Source organism: Pieris brassicae, chromosome 8, assembly GCF_905147105.1.
Source record: "Pieris brassicae chromosome 8, ilPieBrab1.1, whole genome shotgun sequence".
Taxonomy (NCBI): Eukaryota; Metazoa; Arthropoda; class Insecta; order Lepidoptera; family Pieridae; genus Pieris; species Pieris brassicae.
Genome location: NC_059672.1, coordinates 19950581 through 19975392, shown reverse-complemented (window position 1 = coordinate 19975392; position 24812 = coordinate 19950581). Strand labels below are relative to the sequence as shown.

The following is a 24812-nucleotide window of genomic DNA, read 5'->3' as shown; positions in this document are numbered from 1 at the left end:
TCATAATAACGTTTAAAAAAAAATCATATGTCCCATTATTTCACGCAACTTCTAGAATTTTTACATGAATTCATTGCTACGTCAATTTCTAGAATAGAGTATGAAATACAACTTATCTTTTAAATATTCACTGTGTGAAATTTAATTATGCTTTTAATACATAAATAACATTGAATTTAACTAAGACCTACGTATTAATTTTAGTTGATGGCTATTAAACATGCTGCGATATTTATTAGTTATACACAATGTAGGTACAAAATAATTTCATACGTTAAGTAATATTTTCTTTAGTAACAGCATAAACTAAATAAGCATATGTTTTTGTATAATTAACCCGATTATTTACGATTTACTTATATGACTGTCGCAACACGTTTTAACTAATTGAAGATTATGGAACGTTTAAACTAAAGCCGAGTTTTACAATACTAATGTCAACGCAGTATTATCACGTGGTCTCTTAAAAGAAAATTCAACTTTAATTGTCATGGCGCAATTACAAGCCTTTCCTACAGATTAAATTTATTACAATTGGTATTTACTTAAGTGTAAATATTAGTAATGTTTACACTTAAGTAATTAATAGTTACATTGAAGGATTTATTATCGGAACACACAAATACGAGTTCGTTTGTATAAATAAACACTATATATGTTTTATGTTGTATCTTGGCAACATTGGAGATCTAGAAACAATTTAATTTTAGTGTATTCTATTTATATAAGTTGGAGATACTCTAGTACCAAAGATACTTAAACAGTATTAAAAAAACACTATTGAACTGTGTACTCTGGCTACAGCATACCACAAATATTATATGTGCCAAACTAGACATTATTATTAGATTTTAAATCTCATGAAGAAATTTACATGTCCAAATTTCCCTCGTGAAATTTTAACTATTCATATGTCGTTCACTTTACACTTTACTTCCAACAAATAATTACTCAGATGAATTCAGGTAAAGGTCACAGCTGCCCATAGGGAATTTACTCTATAAATTCTACTAATGGAGCACGATGGTCGAATGAAACCATGCCTAAATTTATCTGGCGTTTTACGATATTAAAGATACACCGTTACCTTGATTACTTGAGAGGGTGGGTAACTTTACAGTTGGTTGTTCATTGATTATATCTGTATCTTAGTATGCGTATTTGGCATACAAATTATAAAATTATAGAGATATAAAAAAAATTAATTCAAACATTATTTTATACATGAAAAAGCCGGTATGTCTCCCACTTATATTGAAAAATAAAAATTTAAGAATATATCACCTTTTTGATCATATTTAGTTTAAACACAAAATTTTGCGGTCATGACGACGGTAGAAGATGACAATATCAATTTTTGATATATATTTATTAACATTTGCTTTTGTCAACATCTTTATTGATATTAATTACTGAAAAAACTCCTTAGCATTCCTGTTCACGTGTGTCTTGTATTATGCTTTGGAAATTGCATCATAATAAAATGCTATTAAATAAACTTCAGCGTAAAGGCTAATTAATTCCTTTCAATGTTCATTTAGTTTTAACTCCAATCAATACTGGCCCTCGGGCCGTGCGATCGAATTATAGAAATAGCGAGTTGTGCCAATCTCATTGCAGCGCTTACGTCATTCCATACGAAAGTCTAATATAAAAATAGGCTAACGGCCGATGCAAGGACTGTGCTGAGCGACTATCTATTTACAGACATTCTTAAATTTGTTTTATTCTTTATTAATTTAAATATATATCGAAAATAGATACATACATCTACTATCTTTTAACTAGATGACAGTTTTGTTTTGCTTTTCTTTCCTTATTTCAAACGTTAAATTTGTTTGCCTACCCATATATGTATGTACTTTTTGTTACCACTCAGACTCTGACTCAGTGTCATGTGAATTTGCTGTGGAATGGAAGTCTGATTATCCATATCACAGGCTCTTACCTAGTTTGGAAACCAGTCTCCCAATACCTTCTTAACTGTATTCTTATTAATTTATTTTATTAACACTTCGTTACACTAGAGAAAATAAAAAAAATAACATAATTACATCAAAAGGAGGGCAACTGGTGGCCTTATCGGTTTCGAGCGATCTCTTCCACCACTGTGAGTAAGGAAAAAAATGTATTAAATTACATAAGATAGGCAAGTAGTGCAAAAATACATGTTATACACGGTTATTAAGACAAAAACTAAACAGGAACAACACAAAAAAAAAACTAAAAAGATGATACATTAAAAATTGAAAGTAAAAATAAAAAAAATATTGTTTGTTGCAAATGTTATATGGGAGAAAATAAAGGAATTATTATTATATACAATGTTCTGTCATAGGCACTAACAAAACACTGGGACTCCGACCTTAGTTGAGACGCCACACCGCGGTACATTTAGACAACGACAAAAAATAACAATTTAAGACAGATAGATATAGAGATAGATAGACATGTCATCTATTTTACTTAATTATTTATTATAACAGAAATACATACATTATCCTTACAGACTATGCCAATACGATAATGTCGAGAAACACTAAATAAAAATATAATAAAGTACATATAAAATATTAAACACATAATTTACACAATATCGCTACTGTGAATTCACTCTGCGAACATATAAGTGTCGGAAACAGCATTAAGTAGTCGCAACGTCCTGGATAATGGGGATCTGTGCAACAGACTGGTATCCCTTGGTATCGCAAATAACCTAGGCCTTCGCCTTCGCACACATCCCGTAGGTACTAAGTAACCCAGTTCTTGGAGTACACTTAGTGATTGCGCCAATTACGTTTGAGATTTAAATAAAACAAACTATACACTATTCTAGTGCTATTTTAGCTATCAAGTAATAGAATTAGTTTTAATTAATAATTCCAAGTCATTAATAAAATCTTGTCATATCAAGATTTTTGACTAATTAGGGTAAGAAATACTTACTAACAAAAACCAACCGCAAAGCCATTTATAAATGTTTTTCACGCAATTGTCATCGTATGCCATGCAAATAGTACTGCGTGACTTTGTCGAGAAATCGTTATAAAAATTAACATATTCAACTATTAGAAGTCACGCATTCAGCGTGCCTTATAGAGGGCACTTTTAACGGATTAAAATACGTTCTTTATAGGTTATACTATTTTTTTTTCAATTTAAAAAATAAATCAATGGCGCTACAACCTTGTTAGGTCTGGGCCTCACATTTGTGTATCTGTTTCATGATCATTTGTAAATCGAATAGGCAAGTAAGTAAACAGCCTTCTGTGCCTGACACACACGTCGACTTTTTGGGTCTAAGGCAAGCCGGTTTCCTCACGATATTTTCCTTCACCGTTCGAGCGAATGTTAAATGAAACACATATGTCACATACAAAGAAAGTCCATCTGTGCATAGCCTGGCTCGAACCCACGACCTCAGGGATGAGAGTCGCACGCTGAAGCCACTAGGCCACACTGTTTGTTCTCAATTCAATTCAAAAACCTAAATAATATGTTGAATCGATACGACTTATGAGGCTTCAAGAATATTATGCCTCACCGGCAGGCAACAAACCAAAGCCTCGTTGTATGTAGATGTGCATAGTCGGCACATAATCCAAAGTGACCTTTTTGACCAGTGACCAACGAGAGTGCAATCGAGCATGCTATCTGTCCCATAAAAAAAACATGTTCTTTGTAATGGTATTCAAACTACATGACATCCTGAAAAAAGAATGTGATTAGTTCACGAGCCTAACTGAATGAAATATTAACTCAACTGTTATAATAACCTCCATCAATCAAGTCGTCGACATCTATTCTTAACGAAAACTTCATTTCGTCACCTTTTCTATTATAACAATCGTCAACCTCATCCAATGAACATCAATTATGTTATTTTCATCGAACATGCTGTCTAAACAAATGAATACGTTACAATATATTTCACAATACAATTATACTTTTTTATTATTCTCTACATCATGTATGAAGGCAAATAGTTTTGTTATTTTGCCGAAACCGCGTGCAAATTAATATGCAACTAATATGTCGTGTTTAAGCAATTAACTTAAAGATACACATCAGAGTAAGCCTAGTAGCGTCTAACGGCGACATGCACATCGTTGAAATATTAAGTTTCTCATGTTATAAAAATATCAATTTTTAATAATAACTTTATTTACATACTAAAGATAAACACAAAAGAAAAAAGACGTGTGCGAATACTAGTGTACACACGTAAGAAATGAAACTTCTTTATGAACATATTTTTCGAAAAATGATCTACTTTATGCAACTTTACAGAAAATGGTTTAATAAAGTTACATTTGATAAAGTTTAACAAAAGGCTTTTATTATCAAAGACATGAATACAAATAAGACAATTGTTTCATTTTACCTTATTACTACTAAGATTATTACAGAATTTCATTAATTGTAATAGAATTATTACTATCATTGTTATTGTTATTAATATCTTCAAATCTCTTCGAATCAATCGTGATAGTGACAAGAAAATATAAGAAAAAGATGACGCGTAACGGAAAGAAGTTTCACTTCAATAAAATAAAAAAAACAACGGATGTAAAGAGGCTGCTAAATGCAATTTTTTTTCAGACAACACAAACACAATAAGCTGATGTAACAACGTAGAATAAAATAAAAGGAAAAAAACTGTTGAGTCTAATGCAATGTTTAGAATTAGATAAGGCAAAGCTTTTTTCACATTAAAATAATAAATTAAACAAGTTTATTGAACAAAGAATCGTTCCAAATAAAATTCATAGCGCATTGATTGCTAAATCGCTCCATGTCATCGTCTGTGGGCGGATCTCATCTACCATCAATAGGCGTCTACTGGCCTATTTCGACGTAAAATATTGTCGAATTCCTAGCGATGCCATGAGTTTGATAAAAAACACGAAGAAATGCTCAAAACATGTGTAAGATAAATCTTTGTTTTACGCAAAAGCCTCGGGGGTGCTGTTATTCATACAAATACGTTGACGTTCGTGCTTAATAATTTAACAATGGATCTAGTACAAAAAATTCTGAATAATTACTATTAATTACATTATTCAAACTATTATAGTATTGAAGTAATTTTGTAGTGGTCTCTGATTTAAAAAATACACACACTCAACAGCTAGAGCTTTGTGTTTTTAACATTTAATAACTTTTTAACAATATCGAACCAACTGACACGTAAAGGACGTATATATTTACGTTACTAGTACTGGAACTCCTAATAGCGATTGCCATTCGGCTTTAATTATATGTTTTGTACGGCGTGTACACAAAGACTTCTCTTCCACCGATGATGAGTGGAACCACTGACTGAGCCAACTGAAGGCACCGGTCCAGCAGTTGTATATATCTGTAGCGTTTGATATAACTATTGTAGCCTCGGATTTGGTATCGATACAGATATTAAAGAGAACACATTCAATGCAAAAACTACGAGACCGCTATCGTTCTTGGAAAATATTGTGTAATAACTTTGCGTAAATGTATAATTTTAAAGCAGATTTATCGAGCTATATATTTATTATATAAACTCTAAGAAAACGGTAAACGCTCCTTGTTTACGTAAGTATAGCGCCGAAAACTTTATATTTTCGTCGTGTCTGCATATTTATGAACATGAAAATAGAATGCGTTTTACATTTTAAAGATGAGACATTTTAATATAATTAGGTATACTGTATAACATTGTGGCTCTGGTACGTTTTTGAAATCCGAAACGTGAAGAAAACACGGCCATGAATTAAACTTATTAATTTAAAGGTCTTGATTATTAATTAGATGAACATAAGACACATTTTATATTTCACGGCTGCAATCTTTATTTTTTTTTTGCTTTATCGCATTTATTTTATACAGTGCGTGTGGGTATTTTTTTTTGGTGAACTAAACAAATCCTCTCATTCAGGGAGTGTAAGTTTTTTTTTTTAATTTAGTAAGAAGAATTTGATAGTATAAGAACTAAACAAATAATAATTATGTTTTAATAGTTATCGGAAAAATAAAAGATTTTTGATATAAAAATTGTTAAAATAGAAGTGGAAGAGCAAGTTACAGTTACTATCAAATATGTTCAACGGATATAAATTTGTTATATTACTTACATAACTCATCATTTTCGAGTGCTTTTCAGCAGTCGTGGTCGTATAATGGCTAAGATAATTAAATTATAAAACAAGCAAGTATAAAACGCGCAAACTCTATAATAAATTACTATTATACGCCTTTGTTTAAAATAATGTTTCGCCCGTCATCCAATTTCCTCGTCAATTTTCAATTGAAAAACAGCAATTCATTGAACTACGCAACACATTATGACGTACCAACACAGACGTTCGGCTTGAAAAATAAACATTTATAACACTGCCTTTGGGGTGTCAAAATCTTCAAAACAGATTTTTTTATGACTTGTATTTATATAATGACAGTTTATTTTGGAAGTCTGCGTCAAATTCACTGTTACTATTTGAAGCAAGTTGGTACTTTAAAAAAGTAACTTTTAAAGCAATTAGTGGTCCCAACAAAAATGGAAATTGGAATGAAAAGTTTACCTATAAAAGCCACCTCTAATTTATTACATGCCAATGACTATTTATTAAATACGAACTCTTCAATTTCAGGTCACAGCAGCCGGTAAAGCTGTGCTGGTTACCGGATGTGACAATGTCCTAGGTAATGCTCTAGCAAGAAGGTTGGATGACTTGGGATACCATGTTTTTGCTGGTTTCCAGAATAAGGCTGGAAACATCGATGCAGATATGCTGAAAGAAGACTGCTCAGGCAGATTACATACACTTCAGCTGGACGAAACCTCTGAAACACAAGTTTGTACAGTTCTACAGATTTTTTTATATTCTATAGGAAAAAAGTTGTTTAAATTACATTTATTTTCTCTTTTGTCGTTGGTATTACGGTGAACTTTTTAAATTATATACTTTAAAAATGACCACTACAGTAAGGAAGTCATGAATACTACAGCTTACTATAAATTAATAAAATTATACACTATACTTGAATAATAAATAAATAAATATGATACTACTATATTATATAGCATAATATGCGTAAAAATAAAAATTCTATACCTACGTTTACTTTCTCAAAGAATAGACTGTTTTAGGTTTTCAGAGTTTTTATAGTCTGCTAAGATAGTTGTAGATTATGTAAAGCATTTGTAATATTTTTAATAGTATTGCGAGAGGCAAGATTATGGATTGTTGAATCTGGAATAGCCTTTTTGTCTCATTTTTCAAGAATTTAATGTTCTAATCGAGTTGGAGCTCGTACGACCATAATGATTAAGTACAATGCCTCAATTGTTACGACTTGAGAAGTGCAGATATATATAGTCAAAGCAAAAGATGTGATACTAACGCCATCTGTTACGTAGAAATCAAAATGAGCTAAAATATTTTTCAGATTCTATCAGCATCGTTATACATCGTGGACCATTTACCAGAGGGCGCGCAAGGCCTATGGGCGATTGTCAATTGTGAATCTTGGTGCGCGTTGGGTGAACTGGAGTGGGTGCCATTTTCAGTCATTCGCCGCGCTATGGAAGTCAACCTTTTAGGTTCGTATGAAATTTATGTTTCTTCTTCAAAAATGTAGATGGCGCTATACACAATACATTTCTTTCAATACGTTAATAATATACTAGTACATTTTCCGCTTTCATTCTTACTCTATACTACGTACTAGCAGAATACAAGAGAAGAACTACTAGCCCTTGGCTTCCTTGGCGTCGGAATTAACAAAATTTATGTGGATGTACGTAATTGGGCTATATTACTGTTAAACCTTTTAGGTTCGCGTCAGAGTTTTGGTTAATTTCTGATTTCTTCAAGCTTGCTCCATGAAATACAGATAGCGCTAGAGAAGACTAATAAACGCGTTTTTATATAATAAGCTTATGCAAAATTTTAATTAATTGGACGTAATATAAATATCTAAATTATATATTAAACGTGTGTTAGTTTTTTTATTCATTAAAAATATAGAATATTTACACAAATTCATTTTAATTTATTAAATAGATTTATGTTGTAAGTTCTTAATAGTTACTTTAAATATATCCTTTAAATTTGCCGTCATAAAAACGTTACACATTGTTTTACCAAAGCTTTGATATTTTTGAACGAATTTAAGTGCCTTGGGGATATTTCACGCACAAAAAATCCTTTAAAAGTTCGTATAAAGCTTTTTAACCCTTTGAAATGTTGACACTAATATGTAATATGAACACGTTCCGATGTAATAATTTTCCATTTGAACACTTTATTTAAAAAATATTCTGAAATTTACATTTTTATGGACATTAACGTTCGCAACCTTTTTAAAAAGGTATGTAAGATGAGAGATTTTTACCTGACTTCGTTTCTCCACTTCACTGCCTTTGTGACTAAGTTGTGTGACTGGACCTGCTCTACAAGTTAAGGATTATGTTCACAAATATTACGTCACACAATTTTGGGGATTTTTGACACCCCGCGCCTTAACACTTTCTGTATTCAATAGTAAAACGTTTCGTCATCATCCAGTGACTTTTTTCACCTAAAACTTACCATTATGTGGTGTAAAGTACTCGTAATTCAATCTCCGCCCCGCATCGTAACGTTTTACAAGCGGGCCCCCCCCCCCCCCCCCCAATTTAGTTACGTAATACTTGAACGGTCCCTTAGACAATTATCAAACATTTTCTATTCTTTTAAGTATAGAGGCTATTTCATTAAAACTATCGTGTGTGATTCCGTTGTATTGAAATTGTAGGAATATACTGCACTCAACAAATGGGGTTGAGCTAATCTGTCATCCTCACACGTACAACACGCCCGATTTAGCTTCCTAGACATTAAGGCTTAACAAGCAGACTATTATTATTATTATACTATATTATAGTTTAAAAAATATATACAATGTCTTATATTAATACAGAAATGATACTATTATTTATTCACACAAAATTGTTATATTATACTTCAAGATGACGTATTATGTAAATTTTATTATTATTGTCGACCTATAATGACATAACAGTCAACATAACTGAAGTCGTCATAGAACTGCTTCGATCTCAAATAACTCTTTCCACATATGTTCTAATACTATTTTAATGTAGAAAAGTAACAATTGCTCACCAGACTAACTGATGGCGGTTTTTTTCGTAATATTTACTATTTTAATTCCTTAAAAATGAAAAATGTTTTTATGGTAGAAACGCAGAATTGCATTAGTAATCAGTCTAGACAAACAGTACAATAACAAAAATATCTTTATTTAAAACTAAATAAACAGGCGAGTGCATTAACTGCTGCTAATTATACAAAACACTTAAATTCTATGAAGAATCTTCATAGAATCTTAACATTAATTTATATTTTTGTTCACATGGATGACTAGCTTTTAGAAACGTTATTATTTTTTGTAAATTAAAAGGTATGCACTGTTCTCTTTAATATCTGTTATGCACAGCCTAAGTTACTAGTAGTATACTTAGTATATTGAGCTAATAAGTGAGATGCGCTGGAATTTACGATAATTACTGTGGCAATCCTGTCGTGAAGTCGTGAATCCAGTATATTGGCTATTCATCTAAAACATAAATATAACAGTATAACAGATATTTTTGAAATAATAATTCATTAAAAATTAACTTGCAAATTATAATCGCACTTGTGCAAGGATGTGTAAGTTATTTATAGATTGTATGTATAGTAAATCAAAAACACTGAATTTTAACTAACAATAATTTAAATTCAAGAAAATCACAAGTCTGTTTATTTTCCAATTTCAATTAACTCAAAATCAAAAACTCTAGGATTTTGTTTCGCGAATCGTCTCTACATTAAACAAAGGCAACGTTTCCTTCAACCAGGTCAGGAGTATATTTATGTTACCTGTACCCATTAAATACAGTCATCAATAGAATTTTTTAAAATTTTAATTGATAATGCCAAATCTTTCATAAAATAAGAAGGAATGATATATAGTATCAAATATTTGTTTTATTTCTGTTCGAAAGAAAAAAACCTTTTGTTTATATTATAGAAATAAAAAATAAAATATATTTATTATAAGATACAGGTATCACTTACTCCACGTCATTAAATTTGAATCGGTACACATCCCTACTTATCGGCAAAGAAGGCAGATGGTAAAAAACTCTCGGTGTTCTTTTAAAATAGCAAATCATCATATAAAATGGCAAACAACATTTTAAAACAAATATCGCAAATTAATTAGAAGTAGCCTGTCTCGCTCTAGTCCCAGGCCCTTTTATCAACAAGATAATCTTAACGTTATAGTAAGCCCTGTTACACAGCTTTTCTTTAATACATTTCTTAAATTTATTTAAAGGCAGAAATAAAAGAGCCTCTGGGATTTTATTAAATAAAAATTATAATAGTATCAGTTATAAGTTAATGAAAATGAAATAAGTAGTTAAAAAATAAAAAATAGCCTTTAATTTAAATTGTAGAACAGGTATTTCCAATTCTTATTGCAATATTCAAATTAGGATAAGTTTTCCAATGAATACGTTTGGCTCTTTGCCAAAACTACAATATTCCACGAAGTGAATATTATTTCGACATTGGTATAAAATTAAAAGTTCATTTATGTGAAGGTCACAAACATAATTCATATGTTAATCATATGATATTAAATAATTTACCCAATTTTAGAAGCAAGATAGAAATCCTGTAAGTAGCAAACGCGTAGCAACTCTGATTTTTTTTGTAATTTTTCTAAAGCGTAATTATTGCGTCAAATTCCTGATGAAAATATTACACTATTAGATACTCTACGAATTCATTATTATATGACGTACTCAGCGGTTACTTTAGAACGTTCACGCTTTATTTTTTAATTGTAGTTTAAAATATATATAATGGTATTTTATCTTTGGCTTGAATTGATTAGTAAAATGACATGGTATCTATCATGAAACACGAACAGTAATGAAAAACATATGAAAAAAAAGATTTTATATATATCGTTAAATTCATGTTAGGGCATAGGATAGGAATCCGTGTTAAAAATACTATGTGCCACTAAGGAAAAGAAGGCTTATATTAAGTGATGCTTTAGTCTCAACTATTACCAAGTTATGTGGAGTCGCTAAGAGCAAAGAGAAAAGTGGAATGTACCAATGGATGACGAAGCAAGAAAGGCAGTAAGCGAAAAGAAACTATAAAAACCAGAAGCTAATAAGTAAGGAGGTCATAGAACGAAAGAAAACAAAGACAGATTCTATAGAAGACTTTCTCATAAACTCCGAACTGAGTTACTAACTTTTGGTTGCGGCTGATGAAAGCATGGTAAATAGATGGAATGAGTATTTTAACAACTTGCCTTCCTAAACTTTTTAGTTTGTTTTAACAACTTTACAACGTAAAAGATAAACAGACAAAATACCATCCGTATCACCTCGACGTCCGTCGTTCTACACTACACTATGTGGAACCAGCTGCCCACTGAAGTATTTCGGAACCAATTCAACTTAGGGTCCTTTAAGAAAAGAGCGTACAAACTCTTGAAAGGCCAGCAACGCACTTGCGAGCCTTCTGGCAATGTGAGTGTCCATGGGCACTTCAGATGAGCCTCCTGCCCGTTTGCCTCCTATTACATAAAAAAGACGAGATAAGTGTGAACAAAATTGTAAAAAATTTAATGAATAAGTCAGTGGGATGTGATAGGATTTCCGTAAAGATGGTTAAGGCTGGGGCGCGACCATGTATAAAAAATGTAAAACCACTTGCACTACATTTTTAATAGTTACTGGGTATAGGGCGTAGGGTTACGGTGCGTATAATTGGCAAGCTATTACATTGACCCAGTATAAAAAGGGGTCACAAGGAGATTGCAAAAAATACCGTGAAATAAGCCTGTTTAGTGTATTACTTGCAAGAGTAATAAAAGAGACTGATAAATAACGTATGCTATACAAGCAGGATTTACAAAGAGCATGGAATCTTTAGATCAAATCTTTTCCTTAGGACGAATTGTCAAAAAGTTTCTAGCGAAAGGCCAATAAGTTTCTGTACTATATAGATTTGGAAAAGGCTTACCATATGGCGAGGTGAATTATTGATGATGGTGTCGGTATTGATGATGATGATTTGGGCGTTGGTATGCAATATAGGGACTCTATGGTATTTGCAGGATCAATGAAGCCTGCACAGGTGAAACCAAACGAGAAAGATGTAAGACAAGGTGGTGTTGCATACCCGTGGCTGTTCAACTTATTCATGGACAACTGGCTGAAAGACAGTGAAAGGGGATGAATAATGATTCAGTTACTTGTGTATTGTCTTCTATAAGCTGACATGATTTACGTCTTTGGTGAATTAATAGCAGAAGCTGGTTATGAAAAATGCTTTCAAGTGATAAGAGATAAAAGTAAACATAGGAAAAACTAAATCTATTGTTTTTCAAAGAGGGGGAAATTGTGATATTATAGATGATGGATAGATGGAAGACAGTGGATAAATTTGAGTACTGGGGCTTTATTTTTACTACAGATGGAAATAATGATTATGATATAGAAAGGAGAAGCTATAGCTTATACTTAGGGAATAAAGTAACTGAGGCGTTGCATTCCTTTATATGTAGCCAAGAAATTTCATATGAGGCTAGACTGACCGTACATAGGGGAATGCTTATCCCGATATTAACGTTCGGTAGTGAATGTTGGGTGTGGTAGATAAAGAATTAAAATAGAATAAATGCTGTGGAAATAAGAGCGTTATAAAGTTAAGAGTGTAATAGGTGAACACTGAGGGTTAAAAGAGGACATCGTGACAAGACAACAATACTTAGATGGAGGAATAAGAAGCGGCCTACAAGTAGGATAAACTGTGGATGGTGAAGTCGGGTTGGGAAAGCCTTGTCCTACATACCTGGACCAAAGCCAGGACGAACTAGAAAAGGAACAAGTTAAAAGTGCCCGTAACCGATTAGAATGCATGGTTAATATCATGAAAGTGGAAGAATTGAGATGTCACCGCCATAGCAAATGGAGATCCGTGGTGAATCTTAATATATATAAATCTCCTGTCACGATGTTTGTCCGCGATGGACTCCTAAACCACTTAACCGATTTTTAATTTAAATTTACACACCGTGAGCAGTCTGGTCCAACTTAAGAGATAGGATAGCTTAGATCTTTAATTATAGTCGCAATTCTATTTTATTGCAAATTATTTGTCTATAATTAATTGACAGTCACAATTATCTGTTAACTCCAAAAGATTCTAACAGATGTCGATACTATTCGACTGGATTGAGTAAGTAATCAATAGATGACACTGCTGTGGTAAACCGACAAACGTGTCATATAAGCTACAATTCTATATCATGATTACCACGTGTAAAGGCTAAAGTATAAATTCAATTTATTTTGTAGTGAACGAAATACCGTAAAATTCAATTATTTCTACTTTTTTTAATTTTTGGTGTTAGCATTGCCAACCACGTGTTACTTAGACTGAAGTGTTAATCGAATTCAAATTATACTGACTATAATACAGTGAAATTATTCTTTCGTGTCACGGTATTAAGGCTAACTAAAACCACTTTAAGGAGAAATGAAGTTCGCGGGGGCAGCTAGTATATTATAAAATAAAAATGGAACGTTTTTACAAGATGTATTTACTTTCATTTTTCAGATATAATACAAAGCTAAATTATATTTGACATATATTAATGTCTTTTTACTAACAAACTATAATGAATAAATATAATGTCGGTAAAAAAGAAATGACTTTTACGGGTCCTATTTCCTTAGGATTTCAGTTTCCTAATTGAGTACTTGAGTCGTCTTCACTCTATATCAAATTCTTTATCTAGAGTTTATTAAAAAACAAGAATTATTTTATTTAATTGTTACTATGGAGAATCATAAATAATTTCGTGCTCAATTTTGTTCCCGCAGGCTATCAATTAAATATAATTTTTGTTCAAGCCAATTACGTAAATTTAATTTTAATCACAACAAAATAAGAAAACATTGAAATTATAACAAAACACCATTTTTTCAATGTTATTGTATTAGGTACGGTTAGAAAATAATTATTTAGTATCCTACACAAACAGAATATTAAATTATATGATGTTACAGTGCTCAAGACATTATTATTACTGTATAATTCTCTAACCTTGCTGAAATATAAATACTTCAGGACTAAAACAATAACATATATGTATTATTCAAACCCCTAAGTGATAAGGGGTGTTCACCCCAAAAATATTTTTTTTATTTTTTAGACATCTTCTTCGGAATATCTGACTGAGGCCGTACCACCAGTTTGGTGTCCGGTATCGGATTGTTGATGACATCGCATGCTCCGGTAAGCCATACCAGTGTGTAGGTATCCTCGCACCAAGTTTTGAGGACACCATCTGAGAAGTGGGCTCTACCCCGGAATCTGATGTCGTTGAGTTCAGTTGCTAGGGTAGCTTCAAGATCCGCCATGAGCTCATCTTGGATTTTACCCTCGATTTGTAGGCGGATATTATCTGCCTGTTCTTGTGTCATGTCTATAAAGGGCTCAGTCATCACGGCAACACAAAGCTCGTTGGCTTTGTAGGATGCTACCGCTTCCGCGTAACTGGCCGAGGTCCCTGACTCCAGCTGGAGTTTGTTGGGTTTAACCCTTTTACTCTCCCCAGTCGATGTCACGGTTTCCTCCGGCCGATCGCGTTTCTGGCCCTTTGTTTGTTGTTTGGTTGATTTTGGGTTTTTGGTTTGGTGATCCCCTCTAGGTTCCTTACTTCACTTAGCTTAGCCAATAGGCTTGAGCGCGGCAGAGGACCTAGTTGGCTTCGGTGCCCTTTTCCCGCCTCCTGCAGTTGTGGTGACCGCGGGGGCAGTTCCAGGATTCTCAGGTACCAGGTACAGGTGAGAGCCTGTAGTCAGCTGTTGCTGTTCCGTCGCTCTTTTGGCCTTCCTGAGCCGTCGCCTCTTTGAGGAGCTTAGGACCATTCTGGGAGTCGATTCCTGAATCGCTGATTTCAGGGCCGACATGTCCATGGTCGAGGTTTGTGCACTGGACGTGCTCAACGTCGCAGCCTCGGTCTTCCGCATCGATCTTGCTTCGGATGCCCCCCCTAGGGAAGCAGACATTGCTGTATCATCCTTCGGAGTTGCTCTCTTCTGCTCGACCGACGCAGTCAGCCTGGCCGCAACAGGGGACGCATCCTTGTGCGGTGGTGTATGAGATACCATTGGAGTGGGCACGGTTAAGAGTGCATCCCGGTTTGGCGCTTCCTCAGCCACTACCCTCTCCTTTGGTGCCTCGGACGCTGCCCTATTGGGTGCATCCGTTTGTGAGGTAGGGGCATCAGAATATCGTGTCACTGGTGACTTGCACCTCGACACGTCCTGCGACGCAACCCTGTTTATGTTAGTTTTAGGCGCATCCGTGGATGCAGCCTTTTGTTGGTTTGTGTGTTTTGCCTCTTTATCCATGAGGTGGTATGAAATAGATTCACCGTCGGAGCTCTCCACCCGCCACGGAGCCCTCAAGTCGGGGACGTCAGAGCTCAGCAAGTGACGTCAGAGCTACTCCTTCGGTATAGAGCCAGCGTATAGAGGGGCAGGCGCGTCCGCACGCCGCAAGAGAGTACGGTGCTGTTCACATCCCGAGACGATGACGCAAACTCACCCCGAGTCCCGTGCCACGCCGACGCCCCCCCCCCCACACCCCGACTCTCGCTTGGTAGCCCTCTTACGGGATACCACAGCCGGTTGACCGTGGTCAGCTAATCCATGGCCTCCCGTGTGAGGGGAAATCCAGACCAAAGAGGTGTGTTGTGTGCAGCGCACAACTGTACCGGCGCACTACTCCACTCAACCTCCAGGACTCCTTCATCCCCCCGTACGGGTCCCCGCGCACGGCACAAACACGCGGGAGGTCATTTACTGTCCACCGTCCTTTTATTTTGGATGATGAACTCGCAAGGACATAACCTCTACATCCCTGCAATAGTTCGCTTGGTGGTTTTAGTTACGTCTAATACATAGGGTATTAGACCTAAAACAGGGTTGGCAACCTCGGGAAGGTTAGTCCACCAAACTTGCCTTGGGGATCACAGCGACCTGCGCTACCCCCAAGACCACGCCTCCCTACCCATCAGAAGGATGTGGTAGGGTGGGTTTGCACCTATGCTACCATGCTAATGCAAGCATGTCGTGCTGGGAACCGTAGAAGCATAGATCCAAACCCAACCCCTAGCCGGGGTGTATCTCGCGTGATGGACGTAACACGATTGAGTATAATTTTAATTTATGGAAGGCACAATGGCTCCCTTGCCATAGCGAAAAAAATGCGTGATTTTTTTTAAATCAAATAGTTTCAGTAATATCAAATCAAATCTTTTACTCAAACTTGATTTTTAATATAGAAACAAAACTCAATTTTGTTAAAAAGTACAATTTGTCTACCAAGGAATGAATAATGAAATTCTACACTATATTATATTCTGAAAATTTAATGAATCAAATGATTATTACTCAGACCGTTATAATTACTGTATGTACGAAATTACTCGTCTCGTAAGATTGTGTGGAGATACCTGGATGCTGCATTTCATACTTATTTAGCTTACAGACCTAATTAAAAACATTATTGCTAACACAAGCAACGTTGGTGAAAATTTTTAATTTTCAACTTCCGAAGTTTCGAGCTTTAGACTCGAGCTTATTAAAAAGTTGTGCGGAAACTTGAATTAACGCGTATAATACTTTTTACTATAAGGATCTAGCCAGATCTTCTTTCTCAACCTATTTTATGAAATTAAATATATTCAAAGACTAATTAAATTACTGAAATAAGCTATGGTGTCTAAAATGGATCTTTTAATCCTTTGTCAATAGAAAGTTTTTTTGGAAATTTATAATTTTTAGCCAGATTTAAAAAATATATGTATTTTTTATTACAAAATAATGTAAATAAATAAATTATTTTCAAACCTATGCACTAAGTATATCAAATTTTGTTTAAACTGATATTCTTTATTCTCAATGAAATAGTAAAACTGGAGTATATACATTTCAGCTTATAATTTTATAAAATTATTTAACAGTGAAAACGGACGAGACGCAATCTGGCTGATATTATGACGAAAAAAATAAATAATAATAATGAAGCGAAAGGAGTAAAATTAATATACATTTTACTTAAGATTTGCGTTACCAACCACAAACATTGGAATGTTCTGAAATTGGTCTTAAATGCCAAGGGATCATAGGCATACTCTCACAAGTTTCAAATTCCTGGAATGTCTGACTGTAGTTTCATTCAAAACATTTCTGCAAGAAATTATTTATAGATAAATTTAATTTAGTAATGCCAATGAAACTTAGAGGTGTGTATTACTAATGGTTAGTGGGCGATTAATAAGATACATATAACATTAAGACGATATTTATACATATTATCATGAGTAAATATTTATAGAAGTTCATCATTTTAAGACATCATTAATGCTTCATCATCATCAGGTTTTTGCCATGATTCTTATATGCATTGAATGAAATTCAAAATTTATTTTCTAACTTCATTACATGTAAATAAATTCATATATACAAGTAATTTGTAGTTTATATAGTTACCATACCCTTTACTAAAAGTGAATGTTAAGTTTTTGTACGACGCTATCTCAACGTGGCATCATCAGGGCTACGGATTTTGAGATAACATTGCTTACAATAACGTTGACATCTACTTTCAATCGCATATATATATATATATATATATATATAATACAGCGATCGATAATCGAGCAAATCCAGTAAGCCCTAGACCTCGTTCCACAGATGTACACAGTACACGTTCAGAGAATGTACATACGAGCATTATGTGGCCGTACTTAACCCAATATTGTAGCATGCATAAACAAGTATATTTCCCCTATGTGGCTAATCAATTATGAACAAAACAACATTAATGAACGTATACGCCCGCGCTGTTTTAGTTTTACGCTAGTATAATTAGTATTCTTGGCTTGTGTTGCGTACTAAATTAATTATGTGGTGTAAGGGATTTATAGCGTTCTTTTATTTAGACAGTTATAATTAACGCATGTTGACAGAAGTAGAAATGTTCTGTCTAAGCTGAAAAGAGATTTTGAATTAGTTTTATAAAAATCTGTATGAAAACAACATAATACAGCTACACATAAAGACAACATATCTTGTATTAAAGCATTTTTAAACGTTAAATAAAATATACATTTAAAAAGTTAAAGCTGGACCCCAAAAAAGAGATGAGGATGTGAATAAAAAGATCTGTGATCACACCTTTTTATATGTCAACGTCTAGGAGTATTAATGACAAAGATATGGGATTTGGGCATTTTTTTTAGTACCGTATCAATCCCAATTTCAAATACTAAAGGGTTACTAATAGATTTTTTTAAATAGGAGGTAAGTGGGCAGGACGCTCAGTGATACCGCCGCCCATGGACACTCAATGCCAGAGGGCTCGTGAGTCCGTTGCCGGCCTTTTTAAGAATTGGTACGCTCTTTTCTTGAAGGACCCTAAGTCGAATTGGTTCGGAAATACTTCAGTGGGCAGCTGGTTCCACAAAGCGGTGGTGCACGGCAAAAAATGCCTTGCCAAAAAACGCTCAGTCGTGGACTCAACAACTCCTCTGAACACCCTCTATGGTAAATGCGGTGGAAGATGCAGAGTGACCCCCACATCTCTACGCAACGCCAAAGGATCGAGCCGCTTGGAGAGGGATTGGTCATCGACGATTCGAACCGCTATTTATGTTTTATTTGTATAATTTTCAGGTCCAGCACGCCTCGTGCAAGTGATGCTACCGCTAGTACGCAGAGCTCGCGGTAGAGTGGTTCTAGCATCCTCCATTTTGACCCATGTAGCTGCTCCCGTGAGAGGTGTGCACGCAGCTTCTTTGGCTGCTCTTGACGCACTCGCTGCCTGCTTGAGACGGGAATTGAAACCACGCGGTGTTGATGTTGTAAGTGCTTTTATAACGATGATTTTGTGAACAGGAAGTAAGAAACACTTGGCTATAACAACGACGCCGGTCTCATAAATATGACTGCGTATTTCATGCCATGAATCAAAAGTTAATGTATTAAATGATTAGAAAACTTGGTTAAAGATATATATGTTTACAGCGCAAGACAGTTCAGAGAATTAGTTTTCACATATAAGAAAAGGAAGTTATATTATAGAACACTCAGAATATAAGAACAATTTGATATGTTGTAGGTTGCCTGATAGTAGGTACTAATAGTAGTGATAATAGGTTTAGGTGGTTTGCGGTTTGATTAGTATTACTCCATAATCTAAACGTAATTAGAAACGCACATGCCCAAAGGTTTCCGGCGATACAATTTTTTTTCAAGATAAATGAACAATAAAATAGATGACAAAATTGTAAGATAATGTTTATTTATTGGATCAAGGATTAAATTCACTGCTGTACCATCAAATTAAAAATATACTTAATGACCTGCCACATATATTTTATATATGAGGCCATCAGCGCAAAAGTGGTTTAAGCTTGAGATAGGCCTTATGAAAATACTGGGGTTTGTATATTCATGAATTTTAAATTATAATTAGATTTTTTTATTTTTTGTGATTTTAGTTCCGGAGCATATTTTATTCCATTAGTGTGATACTTTCTGTGGGATGAAGTAGTTTATTTTGGAATATATTCACATTTTTGGATTATTTGTGTGGCTTAGGCCACTTTTGAATTTAGAGTACTGTAATATTTCCACTACTAATAGGCAAGGTCTTGAGGCCAAAATTTTGATCGCAAATCATTGATCAATTTTCTTTGTAGCAAACTCAGGATTGGAAACAATATATTAGCAGATAAGAGGCATCTTAATGTTTCGATTTTGGCCACCACATTGGTCAGAGTACATAATCAGGTGCTCACATTTTACAATATTTTAAAGAAAATACATAATGCAGGAACCTATTTCCTGTGGGCCACGAGAAGCTATGCTTTCATCCCATGTAAACGTATAAACCTCAGTTGTTTTCATATCATGAATACCCAGACAGTACGTCCACAGCTGACGTTTATAATAACATATTCCTGTACTTATAACTGGAGTTAGTAGGGTCTTCATCAGATCAAATGAAATAATGGCTACATTGTCATCATTCTTATACATTTCCACATTCTTTTTGATGCCGTCCCTTGCTGCATTTTCTTTAAGCAAATGTAATTTTTTCTCTTTTTCTAATTCCAGTTTGTTTACAGGATTTTTACAAGCTTTTAGTTTGTTGTCTAGTGAATCGCAACGCTTACATGAGTCAGTGATGGGGGAATGAAAACTCAAGTTAAAATCTTCATTAAAACATTTACTAAAAATAAATTTTGAAGTAGGGTTTGCAACTTTTTCTTTATAAAGTGAATATAAAATAATTATATTTAAATCCGGTGCCAAATATTTACGTTTTTCTGACTTATGCAATGAATAATGAGACTCATAAGAAGGAATAGAGTTGATGAAATCTTTTTTCTTTTATCTTATTAATGGGTGTTTTATTGGCTGATACAGAATGGCCCCAGTGATCTAGAGGAGGAGTTGTTATGGTTCTTTTGTTTTTTAGTAGTCTACTAATACCACCATCCGAAATATATAATGTCTTTTTGAAAAAGTTTTTGCAGACCAAAAGTTCTATTTCTTCAGAGTTACATAAGTAGTTATGTCTTGTCATTTGCCTCCTTGAGTTTGCAATAGTAGTGTAGCTACGAGACTTGGAAACAACTTTAATATGTGAAACCAAATATGATGTTTGCAAGTCAAAATTTGTCAAAATTGGCCTAAGCGGTTTTGGCTACTTTTGCATTATTATCAGAGAAAAATAATGCATTGCAAAAAGAACTTTGGCAACGCCATCTGTTGACGATAGGTCAAAGAAGAGATAGGCCACGTTTGTATTGAATTTTAGCATGTTTTAAATAATTTGTAGTAGATAAGCCACATTTTGAAAAATTTAGGGTTAGGCCGCTTTTGCGCTGACAGCCTCATATAAGAATAAAAAATCATTGTTTAGTATACTACTACTATCGTTAGAATTATTTTATGACCCGAAAAGATTATTATCAATGAATACCACATTTAATTACAGTAAAACTGCATCAATATTGTAATGAAATGCCTCGAGCCACAATTTAAATTCCTCTTATCAAGGGATCAACGTTTTTCTCTCCACATTGTACTCAAATTAATTCAATCGATTTCTCCATTATTATCCCGTTTATTTATCAAAATTTTAATGTATCGTAATATTAGTTTGGTCATTATGTTTTAACCGTATGACACGAGAAACGTATAATCGAGATCAATAATATTAATATTACACATCAAAATAGACATAAGAATTTAAGTCGTAGACGTAGAATTTGTCAATTATGAAATTTACTTCGTCTGATATATTTTAAGGAAAATTAGCCTTTGGTATCTAACAACCCTAAACCATTATTGTTTCAGCGGCAAAAGCAAAGCCTTACATACATAGTGTTATACAAATCCATCCAACCACTTTAATAAATCTTAGCACATAACACTACTTATTCGAGCCATTGCCTCTAGAACTTTTATGCATGACTACACAATGCATTCACATCCAATGACCCGTTAACAATGTTTATTACAAACATATAAACTACAAAATGTTACCTATAAAATCATTAACTGCTTACCTATTGTATTGTGTATGTGTATTTTAAAGGTTTTAACATTCTTTATATATCTTTACGTCATACAGACTATGTAGTATTAATAAGTACTTACTTATGATTATTATAAATATTAGTTAAACTGCAACTGGAGGTAATTATTCTCTTGTTTATATTGTATTGATACCGCAAGCTTGAACTCAATTAACCAAGAATTCGATTAGAAAACTTTACAAACAACCTCTGAATAACTCGTTCGTTTTCATTACGAGAAAAGCTTGTTGGCTTTCACTTCAACTTTTATTGATGTTTTGAATTCAGTGCTTACAAAATCAGCATCCAATTATTCGTTGTAGACTCAACATTCTGTAGGACAGTCATTTTAAATAAAAATTCATATTCAATTATATTTTAATGTTCTGTGCAAATTAATAAATCGGTTTCGACTGTTTTATATCTCAGATTTAATTGTATTTTTTCAACAGATTTCTTTTAAATTATTCAATATTATTACCTACGGCAATTAATAAAATAATAATTTTTGCTTAGACCACGGCGCAGTATTTAGAATTAGAATCAATATTAAGCACTACATGGAATCGCAAAAGTTTGTTGGATCAAAGAACTGACTACCCAACTTTAATCCTACTGAGCGGAGCTTACCCTAAAATAATAATACCCAATATTTCATTATCTGTTACCTCGAACCAAGGCACAATATTGTAACTTTCATAATAGCTTAAACTAACGCTTACAAGTAACATTATCATGTTTCATCCAGCTTCATAGTTCGTAAACTAGGTTAAACGTCTAGTTCTAATGAGAGGCATATTAAAAGTTTAATGTCCCGCCCGACCAGCACGTTCCTCTTAAAGTAAAAATAAACGTAAAATCTTTTAAAGTATCTAGTTATTTCATTAGTACGCTAAATTAAACGTTCAGTTCGAATAAAGTAAAGTAATAATTGTCTACGTTATATTATACTTTTACGAGATGAAATTTATTAAATATTGTCTACTATACAGACTTACGTGGGACATGAAACAGAGGTATAATTGCGTCGTTATTAAAAGGGCAGAAACGTATCAAACTCTTATCTCATATTATTAATTTAGTCTTGACGTTTCCACTTGTGATTTTAGGCTTTTCCCTATTAAAACTTTGTTTATTAGCCAATTTTTCAAACTATATTATTGCGCACGTCCTTGTCATAACATACAAACATTATCAAGACTAAAGAGAGTTAGTAATAAAGCACAAAATGCCATTTTGAACTCGGCTTAATATCAACGAAACGGTTGGGCGAAATCGTATAATAGACAACACGTTTCAATAGAGGTAAAACGTTTTCAATTAAATTGACGAACGACACAATTACGATATCGGCTTTCTAGGTGCAAACACTAATAGCTTGGATTTTTTCGGGTTTTCAAATTTCAGTATGCAATCGACGTACAGTTCATACAATGATGAATTAATTTACTAAAATGGATGCAGACAGTAGTAATGTATATATGTTCACAAACGTCAATTAAATATTACCAACTGGTAGATTAATAAATACAATTATATAAATAACTTTTGCTATTAACGTCCTATCAGTGACTCAATCAAAGAAGCATTGCTTCAAGCCATTTAGCTTCTCCATGTTGAACTTATTTAAAACTCTACGAAATACTCGTTAATTAAGTGTAAATGTGTAGTTGAATTTACATGTATTCAATTTCAGGAGTATATATAATATGTATAGTTTATGTATTAGCAAGCTGCACTAGATAACTAAATATATGAGAGGGTGATATGTAAGAACTTAAAAACCTTACGGAACATCATTTTATTGTTGTGAGCTGTTGGTGTTTCGCGTATTTTCAGCTGTTAAAATTTAGAACCACGTGAGCCATGTCAGCAGTTGGTTAATGTTCAAATAATACATATTTATATTACTCTTGTGAGCTGTCCTTGTATCGCATCTCCAGCTATTAAAGCCACAGCCACGTCACGTGAGCCATGTCGGCAGTTGGTCAGTTTTCATATGAAATCTGAACAGTAAGTAGCTATTACTAACTAACTAATGACTGATGAGATTGGGATATTTTATACAATAAAGGTACTGTATAAAATATCTCTATCCCATTAAATGTCCTGGTGTCGATATCGATGGTCTGTCTATATTTGCTGATTTTGCTGACAATCTCACCGAGCCCAGTAGTCAGGGATTTTTCCGAACAATAAGGAAGCCTGCTAAGGTCTTGCTGTTGCATAAAAATATAAACACATTAATAACTTTAAATTCTTTTAATTTTTCAATTGCAAATACATTCAAGTGAGTATTATGTCCGGTAATAAAACCCCTTTTATGAAATTAAAATATTCAAAATAATTTATTTATTCAGGTAACACAATGTACACTTATGAACGTCATTTAAAAATACATATTTAATGCTTCTAATTTTACATTTAGTGCCAGTTCTCAAATTAAGGGCGTAGAACGGACGAAAAGAACTGGCAATAAACTCTCCGGTACTCTTTTTAATTGCCAAGTTTTTTTGTTTTATGTTCTGTTCACTATGTTCCACATGACATCTTAAGTAATGAATAATAAATAATAAAAGAATTAAAAACAAAGATTTGTCCTCTATCAACAGTAGGTATTGATAAATAGGAGCACACACTTACATTCTCGTGGGAACAACACGCAAAGTATACACACACAAGTATACAATGGTTATGGCCATCGCATCATGGTTTCGTCGCTGGGAAGTCCAGAACCACAAATATTTTCGATTTCACATACTTCTTAAGCAAAGCCACACCCTCGAGATGACAGTGCGATGGAATCTACACTGAATTTAGTAAAGCGTTTGACAAAGTTCCTCCTCGGGTTCCTTATTAAAAATTCCCTTATTTCACAGCTATGGATTTTCAGGAAAATTATGATAATTCACGGCTTTAGCTCGATTAGTCATGAGATTACTTCCGGGGTCCCGCAGGTATCACATCTTAGACCTGTTCTGTTTTAGTAATATATTTTTTGTATGCTGATGATCTTAAAATAGTTATCGCTATTATGATTATGATAATATAAACGTCATTATATAAAAATCACTCGCAGTTGCGATCTT

At 33.7% G+C, this 24812-nt stretch overlaps 1 protein-coding gene across 2 annotated transcripts in view; it reads left to right on the top strand.

Annotated features, from left to right (window-relative positions):
* Positions 1-24812, top strand: part of LOC123713273 (D-beta-hydroxybutyrate dehydrogenase, mitochondrial) — a 62512-nt gene that overhangs the window by 25629 nt on the left and 12071 nt on the right. For both annotated transcript variants that reach the window (XM_045666872.1, XM_045666871.1), the window contains exons 4-6: positions 6630-6833; positions 7429-7582; positions 18809-18996. In XM_045666872.1, the coding sequence (XP_045522828.1) occupies positions 6630-6833; positions 7429-7582; positions 18809-18996 (546 nt within the window). The remainder of the gene's footprint in view (positions 1-6629; positions 6834-7428; positions 7583-18808; positions 18997-24812) is intronic.